The sequence below is a fragment of the Pleurodeles waltl genome, chromosome 1_2 (assembly GCF_031143425.1).
Source record: "Pleurodeles waltl isolate 20211129_DDA chromosome 1_2, aPleWal1.hap1.20221129, whole genome shotgun sequence".
NCBI classification, from domain to species: Eukaryota; Metazoa; Chordata; class Amphibia; order Caudata; family Salamandridae; genus Pleurodeles; species Pleurodeles waltl.
In genome coordinates this window covers 1,171,370,010-1,171,391,002 of record NC_090437.1, presented here as the reverse complement: position 1 = coordinate 1,171,391,002, position 20,993 = coordinate 1,171,370,010, and the positions used below count along the sequence as shown (strand labels likewise).

The 20,993-nt window shown below is 44.8% G+C and overlaps 1 protein-coding gene and 1 non-coding gene across 8 annotated transcripts in view; one reads left to right on the top strand and one right to left on the bottom strand.

Annotated features, from left to right (window-relative positions):
* Nucleotides 1–20,993, bottom strand: part of SORCS2 (sortilin related VPS10 domain containing receptor 2) — a 1,939,515-nt gene that overhangs the window by 765,008 nt on the left and 1,153,514 nt on the right. For all 7 annotated transcript variants that reach the window (XM_069203288.1, XM_069203250.1, XM_069203258.1 and 4 more), the window contains exon 4: nt 6,150–6,314. In XM_069203288.1, coding sequence (XP_069059389.1) covers nt 6,150–6,314 — 165 coding nt within the window. The remainder of the gene's footprint in view (nt 1–6,149; nt 6,315–20,993) is intronic.
* Nucleotides 12–84, top strand: TRNAK-UUU (transfer RNA lysine (anticodon UUU)). Its single transcript has one exon. It is a non-coding gene; the product is annotated as a tRNA-Lys (tRNA).

Sequence of the window (20,993 nt, the reverse complement as noted above, 5' to 3'; positions counted from 1 at the left end):
ATCACTCTGAAGCCTGGATAGCTCAGTTGATAGAGCATCAGACTTTTAATCTGAGGGTCCAGGGTTCAAGTCCCTGTTCGGGCGCAGCAGTTTTTTTTTTTTTACTGTTAAATATTTACCTGTTAACAGTATTAAAATGTTTTCATTAAAAAAAAGTTTTAAACGTAAAGACGGAGGCAAGGTGTAAAATGTAGGCGTCCACAAGGGGTAAATTCATGTAGGTTTATTAGTGTACAGCGCCCCAGCCATTGGCCGCTGCTCCAATCTCCAACCCTCGCCCAGCTCGCCCTGTTGCTATGGCAAATGATTCCATTCGGTAATGGAATCATCTACCAAGAACATCACAATAGGGACTTTGCACTACTTTATTCCCAGCCTAGGAGTTGCTTCCTGGGCAGCCATGATTGGGTGCAACAGCACTTATTAAAGCTCAATCTTGGTAATACCAAGTTAGCCAATCACTCCACTCAGAAGGGCTTCCCTTTTCCAGAGACTTGGGTTTCATTTAAAAAATCAGTGCATTTTGAAAGTTGTAGTTTTGACTGAAAATAAGGACTGGCAATATGGAAATCTGAGAACAGAAACACAGTGAGTTGGTGACAAGGGTCAATTTAGCAAAATATATTGGAAAGTGAAGCGATTATCTTCCAAAATTGCCTCACCCCCTGACCTGGTCAGAGAAGGAAGCTGCTTGCCTGGCTCTAATATTGTCTATGAAGAAGCAGGTCATCTGGGTTGACTCCCATATTTCCTTAGATTTGCAAATAAAAATAGACTCACACACTTGACTTGTCCAGTTGAAAATCATTGACATGATATTTTTATTAATTGCATTGCTTGGAAATACAAACCCTAGAATTGCTTACACTTCACGCAGATTATGGCAACATTGTTAGTTAAGGTTTTTCATCTCTTCCTGTGAGATCTGGACATTAGCTTCACATTTCACACTCAAGCATTCAGTGAACTGTTCACTTAGTCATTTGAGTATCAAATTTGAATACTTTAGTGTATGTGTTCCTCCTCACAAAAGGGCAGTCTTTTTGCAAACAAACTGTTCCAGGTATGTTGAATTGATGAGCCTAAAGTTCTATTAAGCCCTTGTTGGAAAATAATAATTTTTGTGTGGAAACGAACATACATTTTTGGTCGATGCAACACAGTTGTGGAATTCTATTCTATAATTTTTGTGTGACATTAAATGCACTGCATGTCTTTGAAAAGCTGAACGTTCTCCAAGTATGCTGATGAAGGATATATGCTATAATCTCATGCTGTCAGAGCTCTTATACCAGAAGTCAACGTGTTTGCAGTTGTTGCTTGTTACAAATTATGTCATTCAATAATGCATTACTGAATTACTGTAGTGTCAGACTATATGACAGGTACCGATAATTTATTATTATATGAAAGGGTTGCAGGTTTCTGGGAAGGCATTTTTTCTACAAATTGGACTGATCATAGACTCTCAACTCAAATCCTCAAATTTATTGGCACAGCTGAATGAAGGGAAACTCTTAGTAGAAACAAAGATATACCTCAAGAACGTTACTATTGGAGGCTTGTCACTACACCTACCACTAGCAATAAGGCCCCCAATCCAATGTGAGGTCCAGTCAAAGCCTCAAAACATTAGTCCTGGCTCAAACCCTGGTATCTTGGAAACTAACAGGCAGGCTTAACTTAAGTGACAGATATATAAAGCATTTAAATACACCAATACAGTAAATAAGTAAGACACAAGATGCAATAAAAATCCCACACCAATTAAAATAAAATTAAAATAAACATAGAAAATATTCTTATCTTTAAAATGACATAAAAATGACAAAAGTCCAATATAGAGAACTGGAGATACAAATTTTGCAAGATTAAATGACAAAATATTCTTTCTAGGGCTTAAAAAACAATAGCGCCAACCAGGGACATTTGGTTGCGCTAGACCGGGACCAAGTCACAACTTAAGGCTGACCACGATGGAGCTCTACTCAAATACACTGAGCGGGAGGCTTTGGTCAAAATGTTACCTTCGCACGTAGAAACATTTCAGCAGCTATTCTCATTCAACTTCGTGCAGTCCTTTCAAGCAAGCTGATTTTGATGCAATGTCATCGGATTGGTTTTCCCCAAGGCCCAGGTCAAATCCGGAGCTTTCAGCAGGATGAACCTGAAATTCAGGCTGGGTCGCTGTTCAAGTCGACTTGACTCACAACGTCAGGTTGGTCCACTTATGGAGCTCTTTCCCAAAGTTGCTCCAAACTTCTCTAAACTTCTGGAACTTCTTACTGAAGTTCCTCCTGAGGGTACAAAGTGTCAAAAACACTAATGTAAGGGTCTAGAAGCCCTGAGATGGTCCTTGGAAGTTTAGGACTACAGTTCCCACAATGCACCTGGCTAAATCCTTAAAAGTCCACTGGACGCACTGGATGCACTCCAGGCTGGGGACTTTTGCAACAGGCAAGCTCAGTTAATCTGTTGCTTTTAGGGACTCCACTCCTTAGTCCTATTAGAAGCAAGGCAAAGTCCTTAGGGCTGTTGTTCCAGTGAGCAACAGGAGCAGTACTTCAGACAGCAGTCCCATGGATTTCAGAACAGGGTTCCAGCAAGGCAGTCCTTCTTCTTCTTGTGATTTCAGGCAGCAGATATGAGTTGCTATGCAGCTCCCAGATATTTATTCAGTCATCTTGGGGAACAAGCAGAGGGGCACCCTTGTCCAATGAGATGCAGGGTGCAATGAGATGCTCTCCCCTCATTTGCATGAGCCATCTGAAAGGTCTGTGGTCAGTTTGAACATGTGGAGTGTGGCATTTTCTTGTCCCACAAAGGACTGCACTTTAAATTCCAAGATGGATGATTTCTCTTCAGAGGAGCCGGACCTGTCTAAACCAACCCTCTTGTGTGGTTCATTTCCATTAACACTCCCTCTCCAGACCATCCTCAAATTCCTTTCCTCTGCCTGCTATCTGTCTGTGATGTACGGGGTGACAGGGTAGGCGTGGCTGGCATTCATTTCTGTCCTGCTTCCATTGAAGCCCCATTTTATTTACCAGCCCCCATCCTGGTCTGGGGTCCGCAGCTGCAGAACTCTCCCCATCAGATAACATCTGCTCAGGGCAAGCCACTTATCACCTCAAAGTATCCTGGCTAATCCTGTTAGGCTGACCAATGAAGAGAGGCCACTAGCAGGCTGGAATTTGGCTTACAGAAAAGAAAGCCCTATAAATGCAACAGTGGGAAGCTTGTTGGATTTATCATTACCAATTGTCTGAGTCCTTTCATGATACATTGAGCTCCTTCCTAGCAATATTTATGCTTGTGTCAAATATCCTCATATTATCCTATAGAGTTAAGTATCTACAATGGGGAACTGAAATGGGCAATTTTTCCCTCAGCATGGCATATAAAACATCTTTTATAATGTCCCTGCTTATAGTTACATGGCAACCCACCTCTGTGTCACCTATGGGAGACCTTAGGGGTGGCTTATATGTAAACAATAAGATAGAACATCACTTTGGAAGGACCTTTAATTCCAAAGTCGAATTGGCACACATTTTACTTTTTATAGACAGTCTGCAAGGCAGGGCTGCCTTTAAAAATGACAGCAGGCAACATAGCAGTGCACACTGCAGGAAATCTAATCGGTCCCTAAACACCCCTGCCTATTATATACTAGGGACTTATAGGTAGTTTGAATCCCTCTTGCCCTATATTTACTAGGGCCTTACAGGAGCCTGTCATTGCCAATTGTAATTATTCCACATTACCATATACCTTTTGATCAGAGCACTGTCCTTGGTTATCAGTGCCCAGGGCACAGTCAGGGTCAGTTACCGCCAGTATCAGTCAGAAAAAATCAGGGCGAACAAGCTAAGAGGATGACTTTCTCACAGTTACCTACAAAGCTCTAATTTCAGCTCAATAAAAAGAATTCACATTTCAGAAAACTAGTTATAAACTAAAAGGAGAGTCATGGTTTGAAGACCTAAGTGTTTTATCATTAATAGACAATGCCATAATGCAACTGAGCAGCCATGCAATGCACAAGGTAATGTGTTTTTAGAAAAAAAGTGATGTGTTTATTAATGACTGTCTTATGTATATAACTGTTTTAAGTTATCATTAAACACTGGTGACCTGTTTGATTCCTCTTCTCCCCACTGGCCCTATAATTTTGTGTTTTTTTTTAAACAGTGGCTACACAATGTAGACAGACATATTGTTTCCAATACATAACATATATTCAGAGTGGGCTTTGTGTCAGCTCCTTGCTCATAACTGAACAGCTTTCTTATCTATCTCAGTTGTGGACTCCTAATTTTCATGGTTTCTTGTGTTCCCATGTTTGTCTGCCCCAGAAGCATTTCAGTCTCTGAGTTGTACCTTCTACAGCATACGTGAGGGACTCTTAGGCATATTTAAGAGCCCCTAGCGCCATCTGCCGACACATTAGCGTAATTTTTTATGATGCTGATGTGGGGTTAGATTGCCAAAATCCTGTGCTGTATTTACAAAGTGGTGCAATGAATGCAGTGTGCCACTTTGTAACCCTTTGCACTACATTATGCCTGCACCAGGGGGCCTAGAAAAATGGCACAAGGAAACTGATTTCCTTGCGTCATTCTTTTTGGTACTTTTAATGCCTGCTCAGAGCAGGTGTTAAAAGGGGGCATGCCATTGAATACAATGGCCCCTATGTACTCAGCAGGAGTAGTGGCAATAATTAGGCGCTATTCCCGCAGAGTACATCAACAACATCAATTAAAATGATGCTGTTGCCCCATACCCTGCGCCACGGTGCGCCGTATTTTAAATACAGTATACACATGGTGGCATTAGGAGGGAGCTAAAGGGCGCATGAAAAGTGACGGTGCACTGTGTGCAGCACCACCTTTCTTAAATATGCCCCTCAGTTTTTTATTTGTTTTTGTGCACTTCATGGAAATGCATGTGCTTCAGAGTTCTGACTCCCTTTTCCTCTTTACACCTTCCCTTCTCGCCTGTGAGCTCCTTTTTAACAATAATCCACTCCCTCTTCTCCGATGTCTGCAATCTCACTTCCCTTCACAGGCTATGGCTTCATGTTTTTGATTTTTATTATTTTTTTTTTTTTTTTGCAAGGGCCCAGCAACTGCTAAGTGCTCCTGGGCTACCCACGTCCTTTTTAGCACTTCCTGTGCACTCTTTTTTAAGCATTTTCATTTACCATTGAACCTTGGCAAGAAGCCATGTTATAAGGATACATAAAAAATTACCACCATACATACCTACACATAGGTGGCTATCTAGGAATGAGTGCCCTTATATAAGCAACCCATCAGTCGTGTTCACACCGCTAAAAATGGGAGAGGCGGGTGCGGTGCGAGGGGGGGTATATTTAACTATTTTTAAAAAAACATACCTGATCTGCTGACCCGTGCCGCACCGCTCTCCTTTCCAGCATCGCTGGAGATACAGGCTCCCAGCCTTACCTGCAGCCAATCCGGACGCTGCTCAGAGCATCGCCAGGTTTGGCTGGGAGTGCCCAGCGAGGGTGCTCCCAGGCAGACTGGGAGACGGGCTGTAGAGAGCCTACTGCGGATGTGTGTTTGGCCGGGGAGTAATAGAAATAAGGGGGTGATCCCTGAAGGTGTGTATCAAAAAACGATATTTTTCGTTACTGATGGCCTATTAATATGACAAGATAGTTATTTCTTTATTACCTTCCTTTTTTGTAAACTCTTTTGTCAACTGATCTCCCCTTCTGTTTTCAACGCACAATCCCATGTAGATTTTGCCTGTTGAGATTATTCACTGTCTGAGCTGTAGTTAGGTAGATTTGTCAGTTATACTACAAAAACAAATCTATCTAAGAAAATAATGCAATGATATGTAACATACTTGTGTATACCATTGCCTATGAGCACAGTCCTTCAGAACAGCTTAAATAATTCTGTGTTATAACTCATAATCAAAATAATATACATCTAAACAACTAAATTATGTTTTTTATTTATTTTAATGTCACGTGAGTTATTTGTACAACATGCGTTTCGCACCTAGTCATCAGCTGGGCCCTGTACATAATGCAGCATTGGTATTATTTACCGATATGCAAATTTACAGAAGTATTGAAGAACCTTTTTAATGTGTTTTCAAGTGAGCCTTACCTTTGCATCTTTGCTGTAAGCCAGCAGCTTGTCTTCTTCTTTTGGATGGAAAACCAGTGTCTCCACTGCAAAAGTAATTGATTGCTTTTGAAATGAAGCTCCTTCATCGATGCTGGTGAAAAGGGTCTGATCCCGGTCATTGAGCGAAGAGCTCACAAGAACGATCTGAAATGCAAATCATTATTAGCAAATGTAATTATATACCAAAAATATATATCTTGAATTGTGAACGAAGAAAGATATGCAGACTATGAAATGACATACATTATAAACATTATTCAGAGACTAACTTTGCTAAAGGAAACGAATGGCCATAGAAACATTTCTAGACACAAGAACTGAGAGGACTTCATGATTACAAAGCAGAGCCTTCAATAATTCAGATTCACAAAGCCTTCAGATTACTGGTTATCTGAGTAACCCAACAATAACTCTTCCAATGTAATGGCCATGATGTCACACATGCTGCCATTGATGGCATCACAAATGGCACCATCAATCAAACAAAAAAAAGCTACCATGGTGGCTTAGGCGCCTACTGCGTGGTCTAGTGGAAAACCTGGGTTTTAGTGTAGGAAGCACTAGGAAGGCTAAGGATGAGTTAGGTGAGCTGTGTAGGAAGGTGCCTTAAGCATGTGACCATATGGCCTCTCCCAGGTTCCTACTGATCTCCACTTAGGAGGGATCTGGGCTCAGGTCTTAAGTCAGAATTTGTTGAGTTGTGCATGCTATGTGTGGCCCAGGTGATCCTGTAATGTTTGCAGTATCACCTGTCATTACTTTGATGATGCCATTCGTGATATCACCTGTACCATTATACATGAGGTTATGATCAGTGCTTTGGGAGAGCTCTGGTTATCTTGCTCATTATAACTATTTCAGAGACGTGATTATATTCTTTGAGTTTTAACCATTGCATCCTTTATTTAGAAATAGATCAGTAACGCGATTTCTTGAACCCTCAGCTTGTGTTAGAGAAAACAAAAGAAGCTAGAAAAAGTAATTTTAAGATTCTTTGTATCTGAATTTCAAAAGTTTGTAGGGATGAATAAATGCACTGCAAACGATTGACAGTGTAGATAGAATTAGTCTGTTTTTGGTGTCCAAACGTTGTAATTAGATAGGTTTGAAGAGCAGCATCAGCATGGAAGGGATTCGAGCTCTGCCTGTGGAATAGACAATAGTGCACAGGCCACAGTATGGAGTGCCAGTGGTGACTGGGTCTAGTGTGGGGAGCTTGATCAGGGCCAATGACGACTGTGGATCACTGATTCCATAGGCTCTGGGCTATGCAGCTGGGGCCACAATGGAGTACTGGATTGATAGTATGGGCTGATGCTGAGAAGGATAGCACAGCATGGGTCGTGACCCAGCACAGAACACAGCAAACAATCTTCAACACTGACAGACCATGTGGAGTGGCGGAGCCAGGGGTCAAACAAGGGAAGAAATTGTACAAAACTTCTGTCATACAGGCGGTATTGGCCAATCACGGGGCAGGTCACACAATGGGCAAGCACATCACAGACTGTGAGCGGGGAATAGGTAGGCTCAGGAGTAGCCAAAGGGAAGAGGGTATGTGCTCTACTGGTTTTCTTTCAGACAAATGACTTAGCAGGGGAAAGGGTAGAGGGCCAGAATGGGCAGAGCCTGGGTGAACGAGTGTAGTCTCTCTTCTCTTTCTTGCAGAAAAGACAGACTAGGCTTCCTCTCTGTGACGACTAATATAGACCACCCTGCTTCCCCTATCCTGAAAAAGGTCAGTATTCACTTATGTATGCATTCAGAAGTTAAAACTATCACCATGAAAATACTGTTCATCACCTCTAGCCTATGGCTACTTTTGACAAGTTCAGCAGGCCACAATATCTGATTACGAAATGAATAGAAAAAGGAAACGAACGGGTCCTTCAAGGGTTCCTAGTACAACTCTGCAGAGGTGGACAACTACTCTTTCTAAAGTGACCCTGATCACAAAGATTCACAAAACGAAGTTTTGCAGCAGGCATACCCAGGGGTGTAGCTTGGGAAATAAGATTAGGGAAGTGTGAGCTTCAGATTTCCCAACAATCACACTGGCCTACGAGGTCAAAATACATTATAAGACAAGCAGGGTAAATGAGAGGGACTCAAGGGGCGGGGGAAAGGGAGACACATGTGGGGTAGCAGGGGTTCTAAGTGAAGAAAACACATTTTGTAAAATAACCAACATTTTTGAAGACTTTCAAGGCAGAGAGGAAGAGAGTGCATTTTCGTCTGTGTGTATGTCAACATTTTTGTGAAACCCGACAGACACCTCACCATACCAGACTGAAAGCACCAGTACCCAACTATTTTCCAGGAAATACATTTATTAGGGGCTGACGGCGGGTGCAGGCTGCAATCAGCCAGGGTGTCATTGCACGCAGCACCGGCCTGCTGATTACAACCTGCTTTTCTGCCAGCCTTTTCATGGCATTTTCAGTGTCATAAAAAAGTTGGTGGAGAAAAGGTGCAGGGGCCACAAGAGGGCACCTGCACTGGTCATGGCCGTGGCATGGGCAGTACAGAGGTCCCTCTGCCCAGCACCCTCATAATGCACAGACAGTGCACATTATGAGGGTGCCGGTGCGCCCTGCAGGCAGCAGCATTGTCACCAGCTCGATTACGAGCCGGAGACAATGCTGAAGCCACTTTCCCGCTCGGCTGACAAGTGGAAACCTTGGCTCTCACCTGTCAGCCCAGGCGGAAAGTCATAATGGGCCCGGCAGGGAGGTCGCCACTATAGTGGCAGTCACCCAGCTGGGAGTTTGGCGAACGGGATTTCCCATCCGCCAAACTCGTAATGAGGGCCTTAATGACTACTCAGTGGCCAATTGCTGTGGTTTTACATTTTTGGTTAGTTGCTGCTTCTTTCTCCCTTGGTTCCTTTTCCCCCTTTTGTGCTCCTTTTTCCACCAGGATGTCTTTGCTTTTATCCTCGCTTGTTTGACATATTGTTAATACCTACTTAACCAATGTTACTCCCATTGCTTACTGCACTTTCATGTTTCATGCAACTGACCACTTGCCATTACGCCAGCACTTTTGACAGCTATTACTGGTTCGAACAGTATAATGCATGCATCCTTTATTTCTGTTGTACTAGTCAGTTTCATGCTCCCTGTGAGTCCCTTTTCTTCATCTTGTCTTCAGTCATCCCACCCTACCCTTCAATAAAATGTTTTTTTTTTATAAAGTAAAAAAAAAAAAGGTTTTGCCTTATCTGTGGATTAGTTTGCAATTCTGAGTAACCTCAAGATGAAGCGTAGTGCATGTTCACACCTCATGAGCTATGCAAATGAGATGAGTGTCCAGAAATTGTTAACTTTGTGTGTGTTCACAAACATGATGAATGCCACTCCGCATTTCTAAACAGATGACTACATTTACCAGGTGTTAGGCAACAAGGACAGTAAAGTGTACAGTTTTGCAGAGGGAATGTTACGCAAAGTGAACCAAATGTGTGAAAGTAAATTTAACATAGAAAAATGTTCCCATATGAAGTAATACAAACAGATACTTGTGAAAATAAGCAAACACCTTAACGCTAGACATGCAGGCATTTTGTAATATCAAGTTAGGGATAGCAGGGACGTGAAGAAAAGAATAAACAACCACCGAGAAGGTCTGTCATAATTCAAGTACAAGTCCCTGCTATGCATAGCCATAGAACAATGGATTTGTATGAGCAGCTTAAATATCACTTTCTACCAAATACACTTGTGAGTTAACGCAGGAACTTGTAAATAGAATACTATGGTTCAAGTCAATGAATTCTTGAGAAGTAGAGTCACTTCATTTAGGAACCGTGAATTATAACTGTAAATTGTTGTGTGTCTCTCTTGTATCAACTGATGGTATAGGTAACAACAATAGAAAAATAAGCAATTGCATTGCAATGGGTCTCGGGTTTACTCAAGTTAAAGCTATTAGCTTAGTAAACTCCTAACCGGACTTTTCTTGCCATATAAACTGAAAAGTAAAACAGTTTCACATAAGCGAACCAACGTCAGCCATGAGCGCAAAGCCAACACACAAAAGGAAACAGACGTTCGCTTGCAGTGAAACGTATCGGAAAAAGTGCAATAATCCATGTAACCCTCAAGAGGGCAAATATCCATGTAATCGGCAAAAGTGTAAATATCCATGTCATAAAGTAGTCCAGAAACCAGGCTGAAAACACGGAGCCTTGCATGTTTTCAGTAGTTGGCTGGTGCGCTCAAGGAGGGCTAAACACCTGAAAAGGCATGACGTATGCATGCCTTTCACTAATGAAATAAAGCAAATTGTAAAGGGCAAGCCCACGGACCAGACAAAGTGATGGGCCTGACATGGGCGTGGTTACAAGCCCGTAGAGAGATAACAACAGGGACCGAGTGCTTTGCGCTCGACCCTAACGAGAACATAAAATAAATAGTTAGATAAAAGGCTATAGAAGACTGATAAAGACAGCGTGGGTATTCACAAACTCTGCCTTCTTTTACCACTTAGATTTCAATACACTGAATACACTATTAAAATACTGCCTTGTTAATACTAGATGTCTAGGTAATAATTACTTTCCACTGTCTGTACATCTCAGGGTATACACACAGCTACAACAAAATGATTGTAATGTTTTAAATTAAATAAAACTACTGCAAATAGTTTATCTCCAAATAAAATGTATTTCTGAAACTTAGCAAAGCATTCTTTGAAAGTTATTATCAGTAGAATTATTCTTATGTCACTGAGAATGTTGTGGTCCTTATTTTATTTTATTTGATCAACATTACCTCTTATCTTCCTGCTTCTATGGCTTCCTTCTGCCTCTTGATTTAGCATCCATCTCCTAACACAAGCCTTAAGCCACAAGTTTACTACCATAACCTCGCTGCCACCCTCAAGGATAATAAAGAACAACAAACTGGTACCTTTCAAAGAAAAGGTAAAAAACGACTGCACTTTTGCAACATTGCAAAGTTCTCATCATACACCAATAGAACACATTATACATAACCCCGGGTAAATCTTGCACACTACACTTCAGATACACACTTATGTCAAGTTACACTAATATATTCCACTTTGTGAATAGTACACATTAGAAACAACTTCTGGCTCATTTACGTCCACAACACAGTTTAAAACCATCTAATTGGGTAGACATTAGTGACCTTAGCAGAACATCCATATCAAGCACCATCATGTGGTTCCAAGCCATATATCTGGCTAAATCTTTTCCACCTCCAATAAACATTAATACATTCTTACCATTTATTTAGAAATGACTCAATGATTCTTCCCCCATCCCTGCAGTAGGTCCCTGGAAGATCACTGTGATTCTCGGTGACACCTGACCCCGGGTTATATTTGCCAGTGTAATATGGAATGTGGCCTATTTTTAATATCTGCATACAATAATAGTTGTTGCACTTCTCTAATAATAATTTGTTTTTCTTCTGGGCAGTAAGAGCACGGGGCATTTGAACAGAATGTGCAGAGTCTGAAGTGTGTCCCTAAAATATAGAAAGAAATGATTTGATAAAGGCAGAAAACATGCACTTGGAAGTACACCGCATTGTTGGTTATCAAATTATTCTCAATATAAACTTGTATAATAGATCTCACACAAAAACAGTAGTATGGCCAAAATCAGACAATGTCTTCTGTCTCAGTCGATTGGACCAGATTCCACTTTAGCATTTGTAATCAACATGATTTCATCTATACTCAGGGTCAGTTTTCTTGTGGAAGCATACACTTTGTACTATAAAATTGCATGGGCAAAGAAGTACATTCGGTGACATTGTTCAGCAAAAATTCAACGACCCAGACTTTGTTATTCCTCAGACAATTTGCAAATCCCAGCCAATTATTGGCTGAAGAGAATCTTTATGGACAGTTTTATAGACTTCTTGGACACACTTCCACCCTTCCAATTGGTTCTACTCTTGTTTAATTATCCGAAGAAACATCATTTTGGGCTGGTAATTGTTTATAGATTTTTCAGTACATTTTGATACTTACATTTTATAGGAGGTGAAATAATTTTCCATATTTATGTGGACCATTATGAGAAGTTAAATTTGGCATACCGAGCAACGCTTTGTATAATAATAAAAAAACTGAATTCAGGATTAAAGAGCTCAGTAGATGAACCATTGTATGAGATTTTTAAGCATTACGACACACTTGAATCATTCTGGCATTGATAGGAAATGTAATTGATTGGCACAAATCCTAACGTTGACTTTATAATAGAATACACTCTGGGCTAGCACAAGAAAGGTTCGCAAACCCCGGTGATGTGACGTGTTGCAGCCATCCTTCATTGGCTAAAGAACCATATTTGATGTTCCGCCTACCATCGCTCAGAGAGGCAACACCAAGCCAAGTAGACCAGTGGGTGAGCTGCATAAAAAACCTGTAGGAATATGTTTGGAAATATGGAAAAATATTTGTTCCATATGAAGGTGTAACACACTTTGTATTACCATTCTTGAGTACAGGGAATGGCCATGACATATGAGGGATAGCACACCGAAGTTTTTGTTTGTACTAATAAGTAACAACACCTTTAAACGCAACATCATTAAATAACAACACATACCCAGGTCAATGTTTGCTACAGTCAGTTTCTTGCTTGATAGAGTTAATGATAACCTGATCTATAAGCTGACCTGCAAGCTTATTTATTGAATTATCAATTTTACTTTTTTCATGAAGTGTGAGGTCATGAGCATTGCATTAAGTTGCAACTTACGGTTTGCATGTCTGTTTTGAGAATTATAGATTGCTGAGCTAACAAAAACCGACAAATTGCAGTGGTTTTTCAGTTTAAATATTTAACCAAAAATGTATTTTTAAGTGAATATTTACATCCTTGAATCCTGCTCCATACTACACACTGTGCGAGACTGCAACTACAATTCAGAGGGTCTTGATTTGTATTATTTCTGGAAGTGTGGCTTTCTAAACTAAGGATGGTCTTCTCAGTGACATGCCAATAATTGCATAGCATTTTTGTTAGATAGAGCTCGATAGTCTTCAAACTAAATTACTCCATTTACTATTTAACAGCTTGAAATGGAAATATACAAGTGCAAGTACTCACTATCTCAGACTATAACTGAGATGAGTTGGTGCTCTCCCAATAAAAGTAATTCACACCTTCTAAGAAGTGCCTGTACTCTACTTTTCAAATTTAGGAAGTGTAGGTACTCTGTAGCAGATGCTACTAGCCTGGTTACACAACTGCTATCAAATAAGCATGTTTTGATTAGGGCAATAACTTAATTTGTATGAGAAGATGGGATTACAGTGATGCACTGTAAGAAAATGACTCTTTGTACGGTCACCCTCAAGTTTGTAGATTCATATTGCTGGGTTTACAACTCTGAGAGGGCACTGAATCCTACTGACAAAACATCGGTGGGTGCCAGTGCCCTGACCCTAAAGTGTATATCGAATTGGCTGTACTCAATTGGAAATTGCTAACGTACCTGTTAGTCCCTATTAAAGGGTACCCTGGTACACAGGGCAAGTATTTTAGAGGGGTACCCCAGGGCTCGCAGCACTTGATATGCCACCTTGGAGGCCTCCCAAGTAAAACAAGTGCCCCAGTCTGCGACTGCAGACCGGTAGAGCATTCATTCATTGCTAGACGATTTTGCTATTAAAAGCAAAAGCAAAGCTACCCCCTGCCCTGGACTTCTGTGTAAGTCACCCCTCTGGCAAGCCTACCAAGCTGTAAAGGCATGGTGCATGCATATCGCACAGGCAGGAGATATACTTTGCACATCCTGACAGTAAAACACACAAAACTATTGTTTTACTGTGGACCGACTTGTTCACCCGATTGTGAGTACAGGGATACAAGCTGGCCGCTCAGCTGTGCTAACTCCTGAACAGTGTGACCAAAGTAGGCACTCAAGGTATAAAACAACTTGTTACATTAAGCCCAACTTGTATTTCAAGTGTATTTCAAGTCACAATTGATGTAATTTGTTGCTTTGCCACAGTTGCCACAATGTTGCCTTTAAAACTCCTGTGCCTTCCGAAGCACACAGGGAGCCTGCTCTATAAGACAGCTCCCCGCCTTGCTGAAGAGACATGCCAATGACTCGCAGGAAAGAGAACAATGAAGGATTTCAGGCCAAGGAGGTGCCCCCTCCCTCCTGCAGCAAGCCACTCTTGTGTTACCCAAAAGAAGGGTTTTCAAGGTGAAGCTGCCTTTGTAGGGCAGATGTTTAACCACAGGAGGAGGGCTGTCCCATTGTTGAGGTAGACAGGTGTTAAAGCAGAGGGGGGAAACCAGTTGCAAAACTGGATTCCCCAGAGGCATGTAGCCCTGCGGTATCCACAAACCAAGGTGGGCTACTGCAGGCTGAACACTGAGAGAGGAGTCTTGCCATCTTTGGAGTGGGCAGAATGGTGCATCTTGGGATAACCAGAAAACATATTCCACAGAAAGTGGTCACCAAGTGAGAGGGAACCTGGTAGCCTTTTCAAGCATAAAGAGGGGACTGCTAGCACCCAGAGCTTAGATCCTGGGTGACGTGGAAGAAGGACAGAAAGAGGACTGCCTTGGTGCACCAGGGAAACAGCAAAGAGAGGCTGCACCTGATGGCTAGTGAAGAGAGGGACTGTTCCGGCCTTGCCTGCTCAGGGACAAGCTATCTCCATAGCCCAGTTCAGCCAAGAGAACTCAAAGAGCCAGCTGACTAGTCTTCTGTTCATAGCAAAAGGACACACCAGCTTAAGAAGTCTCCTGGGGCAAGTTAGTATCCCAAAGTCTTCAAGCCACTACCACAGCCATTATGCAGCAACAAGGACCAAGACCTGATGCAGAGAGTTACAACCACATTCCCTGACCCAGGAGTGCTGTTGTAGAGTTGAAGGGACCCTCAGAAGGTGAATTATCGACCCAGGAAGGATTGGCCTGTAACCACGACAACAGGGGACTGGTAGTCCAACTGGACTTCGGCCACACCAGAGAGGTCATTGTGGAATGTCAACCCTGAAAACCATGATGTTGGGGTTCAGGGGGATGTCCCGTGGCCAAGGTAACGTGGGATCTGGTTGAAACTAGCATTTGGAATTGCAAAGCTTAATATAGCAAAGGCCTGGGGAAAGCAGGAGGTTCCTGGACTGATGTACTGGGAAAGGGATTTAGATTGGTGCCAGAGGGAAGAGTGGGTGATTTATAAAGGGAAGGGTTGCACTAGAAAGTGGAAGAAGATCTGGGGAGCGTGGATGGCCTACAGAGGCGCGGACTTGCTGGACACAAAGGTTGCAGGGAAGGGGATGGGAAGATGGGACATGCTTCTTGGGTCAATATATATAGGGCCTGATTTTGACCCTGGCGGACGGCCAAGGTACCGCCGCTGAATGACCGCACCGCGGTCAAAAGACTGCGGCGGCCATTTAGACATTTCCTCTGGGCCGGCGGGCGCTCTCCAAAAGAGCGCCCGCCGGCCCAGAGGAAATGCCCCTGCAACGAGGACGCCGGCTCAGAATTGAGCCGGCGTAGTTGCAGGGGTGCGACGGGTGCAGTTTGCACCCGTCGCGTATTTCAGTGTCTGCTTAGCAGACACTGAAATACTTTGCGGGGCCCCCAGGGGCCCCGCGGCACCCCCTACCGCCATCCTGTTCCTGGCGGGCGAAACGCCAGGAACAGGATGGCGGTAGGGGGTGTCAGAATCCCCCATGGCGGCGCAGCAAGCTGCGCCGCCATGTGGGATTCTAAGGGCAGCGGTAAACCGGCGGGAGACCGCCGGTTTGCCTCTTCTGACCGCGGCTGAACCGCCGCGGTCAGAATGCCCTGCAGGGCACCGCCGGCCTGTCGGCGGTGCTCCCGCCGACCCTGGCCCCGGCGGTCTTAGACCGCCGGGGTCAGAATGACCCCCATAGTGTCTTGGCCGTACAAGCACCACTGTGACCGGCTGACAGGAGGATGTGTCTACTGTCTATGTTACTGTGTGGTGAAGTGTACTGTATGCAACTATTTGTGCTGGCATGGCTTTGTACCTTCATTGCTTAATAAAAATAAAAAGTATGTTAAAAAAAAAAAATCTTAATAAAATTCAGTCTATTTTTATAAACTGGTGTCTGACTTTTGAGTGTTACATCCATTTCTTCTTCAATTCTTTTGGAGCTGGATAAATGTTTTACCCTTGTACCTCTGTGTAAACCTTGCTGCTCAGTGCCACAGCTACCTAGGGATGAGATAAGGGTTTCACAGATGAAACTTAATGGGGTTGGTAAGTGTATTAGACTATGAGGTCACACAATCCCACTATATAATACACCCCATTTCCTCACATGCACTAAAACACAGGATTTGCTGTACATATTTTATTTCATTCAAATTGTTTGAAAACGTGCTCTCTTTGATGATGCCAATCTTCAATCTCTGACGACAACTTTCAAAATTTTACAACCATGTGTTAAATGCCATTCTAGGCAGCATAAATACAGTCTCCCCATCCAAAATTTACACATCTTCATCACACTTAAAATACATTGTATTGTGGGATTAAATTATTCTGCTATTTGAATATTTTTCCTCACATTGTGATTCTCCTTTGTTTTGTTAGTTGTTAATGTTTACTAATAACTAATCTCTTTAGAGCAATGTCATGTTTGAGATAACACTCCAAGATCATACAACGCAACTATGAAGAGGCCTCCCTAAAACTCCCAAAGTCAGCTTTCATCGGTGACATGTCACAATTCAACTAGTAGTGGCACCCACTTATCCCACTGCTCCAGTCATTGAGGTCACCTATTGGCACTGCCCACTTCCTACATACACACTTGCCAAGCAATCAAACCTCGTTTTGCTATCAGTTCAAATAATACAATATTCCAAGCCAAGCTAAGCCAAGAAAAACTGCCAAGAGAATACTGCAGAAAGGAGACACGACTAAAAAACAGGCACCTACACTAAATTATTGTGATTATCTATAAACCTAATGACATATGCAAGATCTAAGAGTGGTCACCCCTAACTTGCATATGTTCACACCCCAAACACAGGGTATTTAGCCTCACTTGCATACATCTGCATTTTGAATGGGTCTTCCTGGGCTGGGAGGGTGGAGGGCCTGCCCTCACATAAAGGACTGCCACACCCCCTACTGGGACCCTGGCAGACCGGATTGAACTGAAAGGGGACCTTGTGCACTTCTAAGCCACTCTTTGAAGTCTCTCCCACTTCAAAGGCACATTTGGGTATTTAAACAGGGCCTCTGCCCCTACCAACTAAGACACTTACTGGAGAAGAGAACCTGAACCAGAACCTGCATCCTGCCAAGAAGACCTGCCTAGCTGCTCAAAGGACTCACCTGTCTGCTTTCTGTGAAGGACTGCTGCCTTGCTGTTGCCTTGCTGCTCTCTGGCTGTGGTGAAGAAGTGCTCTCCTAAGGCTTGGATACAGCTTGCCGCATGTTCCCTGAAGTCTCAGGACCAAAAAGACTTCTTGCCAGTGACGACGCACAGCCTGCACCGCAGTGAAAATTTCACTGCACGCTGAACCGAAACGACGCAGCCCAACTTCCCAATGAGAAGATCGATGCAGCCCTAGCTTAGCGACTGGAAATTCGACGCACGGCCCTACCGGATCGATGCACAGCTGATGCACAGCCGAGCCAGAACGACGCAGCCTGACTTCCACAGAGGAATCAACACAGCACCTGCCGTGCAGTAGAAAATTCAATGCAACACCCACCAGATCTACAGAGCCCCTGTGACTTCATTCTGTCAGCGCCGAAAATCCACACATCATGCCCAGGGCATCTGAAAACCCTGCAACCCGAAGAGGATCCACGACTCAGCACCAGAAATCGACACACAGCTGAAAACTAAATGACGCATCACCATGTGCGGCCTGAGAAATCGACGCACACCCCTTTGTTTACATGCATCTCCTCCTCTTTGGGGAGATTTTTCATGCAACCAGGTACTTTGTGCTTGAAAGAGACTTTGGCCCTCATTACAACCCTGGCGGTCGGTAGTAAAGCGGCAATAAAACCACCAACAGGCCGGCAGAAAAAAAAATGGAATTATGACCATGGCGGAAACCGCCAACATAGAAAGACACTTTAACACTATGACCACCACGGCGGTACAAACAAACAGCATGGCAGTCACCGCCAACAGACAGGCGGAAGACAATGTACCGCCCACACTATTATGACAAGCCAATCCGCCACATTTTCCGGGGCGGATTTAACGCAAACAAAAACACGGCAGAAACAGGACTTGGAAGGGAAAACACCCACCTCTACACAGCCCACGAGGAACCAGGACGCCATGGAGCCTGAACTCCAAATACTCCCTGCAATAGTCTTCCTGCTCCTCGACGGCGGCAACGACCACTGTGAGTACTGCACCTACAACACAGGGGAGGGAGGAGGGAAAAGAGAGTGACACACACATGCAACACCCCCACCCCCACCCTCACCCACAACAACACACACACCAATACATGCAGAAACATTAAATTTACAGCCCCCAACCCCCCATGGAAGAACGCAAGGACAAAAGGAAATGATTGTAACCATTGTAATCAATAAACATCCAGTAGTCAAAAATGTATATAAACTATAAACAAATATGTACACCAAGAATTCAAGTCCAGGTACTGCACCTATATAGTCCGAGGACCACTGGGCACAAAATGAATGGGCGAGGCCCACACTCGATACCCGATCGAAACGGAGAGAACACTGCAGGGGCATCTGATCGAAATAAAACAGGCACCTCAGGGGGAAGGGAAGGGGGGGGCACCTCAGCCGGATGAGTGCACAACGCCAGCTCCACAAGGGGGCTCCATGCCCATTGATGTATCCTGGGGAGTACAAAGCCACAGTCTCTCAAGTCTCTCCAGTGGGGGGTTTGCCCACTGCTGCATCCTGGGGAGTGCAAAGCCACAGTCTCTCAAGTCTCTCCAGTGGGTGGTTTGCCCACTGCTTTATCCTGGGGAGTGCAAAGCCACAGTCTCTCAAGTCTCTCCAGTGGGTGGTTTGCCCACTACTTTATCCTGGGGAGTGCAAAGCCACAGTCTCTCAAGTCTCTCCAGTGGGTGGTTTGCCCACTGCTTTATCCTAGGGAGTGCAAAGCCACGGTCTCTCAGGTGGATGACTTTCTCCACTGGTTCTGGAGGAGGCTTTGTGCCCAGAATGCTTCATCCTGCCAAGGACTTAGGTAGTGGATGCCTTTCCCCACTGGTTCTGGAGGGGGCTTTGTGCCCAGAGTGCTTCATCCTGCCAAGGACTGAGGTAGTGGATGCGAATCTCCACTGGTTCTGGAGGGGACTTTCTTCCCAGAGTGCTTCATCCTGCCAAGGACTGAGGTAGTGGATGTCAATCTCCACTGGTTCTGGAGTGGGCTTTGTGCCCAGAGTGCTTCATCCTGCCAAGGACTGAGGTAGTGGATGCCTTTCTCCACTGGTTCTGGAGGGGGCTTTGTGCCCAGAGTGCTTCATCCTGCCGGGGACTGAGGTAGTGGATGTGAATCTCCACTGGTTCTGGAGGGGGCTTTGTGCCCAGAGGGCTTCATCCTGCCAAAGACTGAGGTATTGGATGTGAATCTTCACTGGTTCTGGAGGGGGCTTTGTGCCCAGAGTGCTTCATCCTGCCAAGGACTGAGGTAGTGGATGCCTTTCTCCACTGGTTCTGGAGGGGGCTTTGTGCCCAGAGTGCTTCATCCTGCCGGGGACTGAGGTAGTGGATGTGAATCTCCACTGGTTCTGGAGGGGGCTTTGTGCCCAGAGGGCTTCATCCTGCCAAAGACTGAGGTATTGGATGTGAATCTCCACTGGTTATGGAGGGGGCTTTGTGCCCAGAGTGCTTCATCCTGCCAAGTACTGAGGTAGTGGATGTGACACCCCACTAACAGTGGGGCAACATCGAAGCTGCCCAGGCCCCTGGAACTGACCACCAGCCTTGTACAATTACCACTGGGGATGACAGCCATGTCTGCGGTGTTGCCACTGGCTCAGGATGTCACATGGCCGCAGGCGGTGCTTGCGGTGGTCATTGCGGTGGCGGTGCTTGCGGCGGTCATTGGGGCGTCGGTGCTTGCAGGGGTCATTGGGCCGGCGGTGCTGGTGGCGGCCTCACTGACTGCAGTGCAGGTGGCTGGCTCACTGACTGTCGTGCTGGTGGCTGGCTCACAGACTGACGTGCTGGTGGCTGGCTCACTGACAGCCGTGCTGGCAGTGCTGTCAGTAGCGGCGGTGCTGGTGGCGGGCTCACAGACTGCGATGCTGGCGGTGGTGGCGGGCTCACTGACTGCGGTGCTGGCGGCGGTGTCAGTAGTGGCGGTGCTGGTGGCGGGCTCACTGGCTGCGGTGCTGGTGAAGGGCACAGTGTCTGCGATGCTGGTGAAGGGCTCAGTCTCTGGGGTGTTGGCGGCGGTGCATGTGGCGGTGCCGGTGGCAGTCTTGTCCGCCGTGCAGGTTGGCAGCGACATTGACTTGCCTTTCTTTTTCAGGCCCTTCCCCACCTTGGATGGTGGTGCAGCTGTCTTGCCACTCTCAACTATTGTCTTGGCTGAGCCCTTGGTGGCAGGTGTTTTGGCTTTCTCCCTCCGGGATGTGGGCAACTTCTTCTGTTTTGGAGGTGGGGGAATGTCCTTGGACTCGCTCCTTGGGACACTGGCAGCCCTGTTGCTTGGCGCACTCCAGAATCTGGATATTGCTGGCACCACTGTGCCCGGTGATGTGGTGGCTGAGGTGCTGGGTTGGGACCTGGAAAGGCGGGCCCTAGGGGACGGACGGAGGGGGGGAGGTGTAGGGAAGAGGTCAACATTTGAGAGGAAAAGCTTTTTTGACAC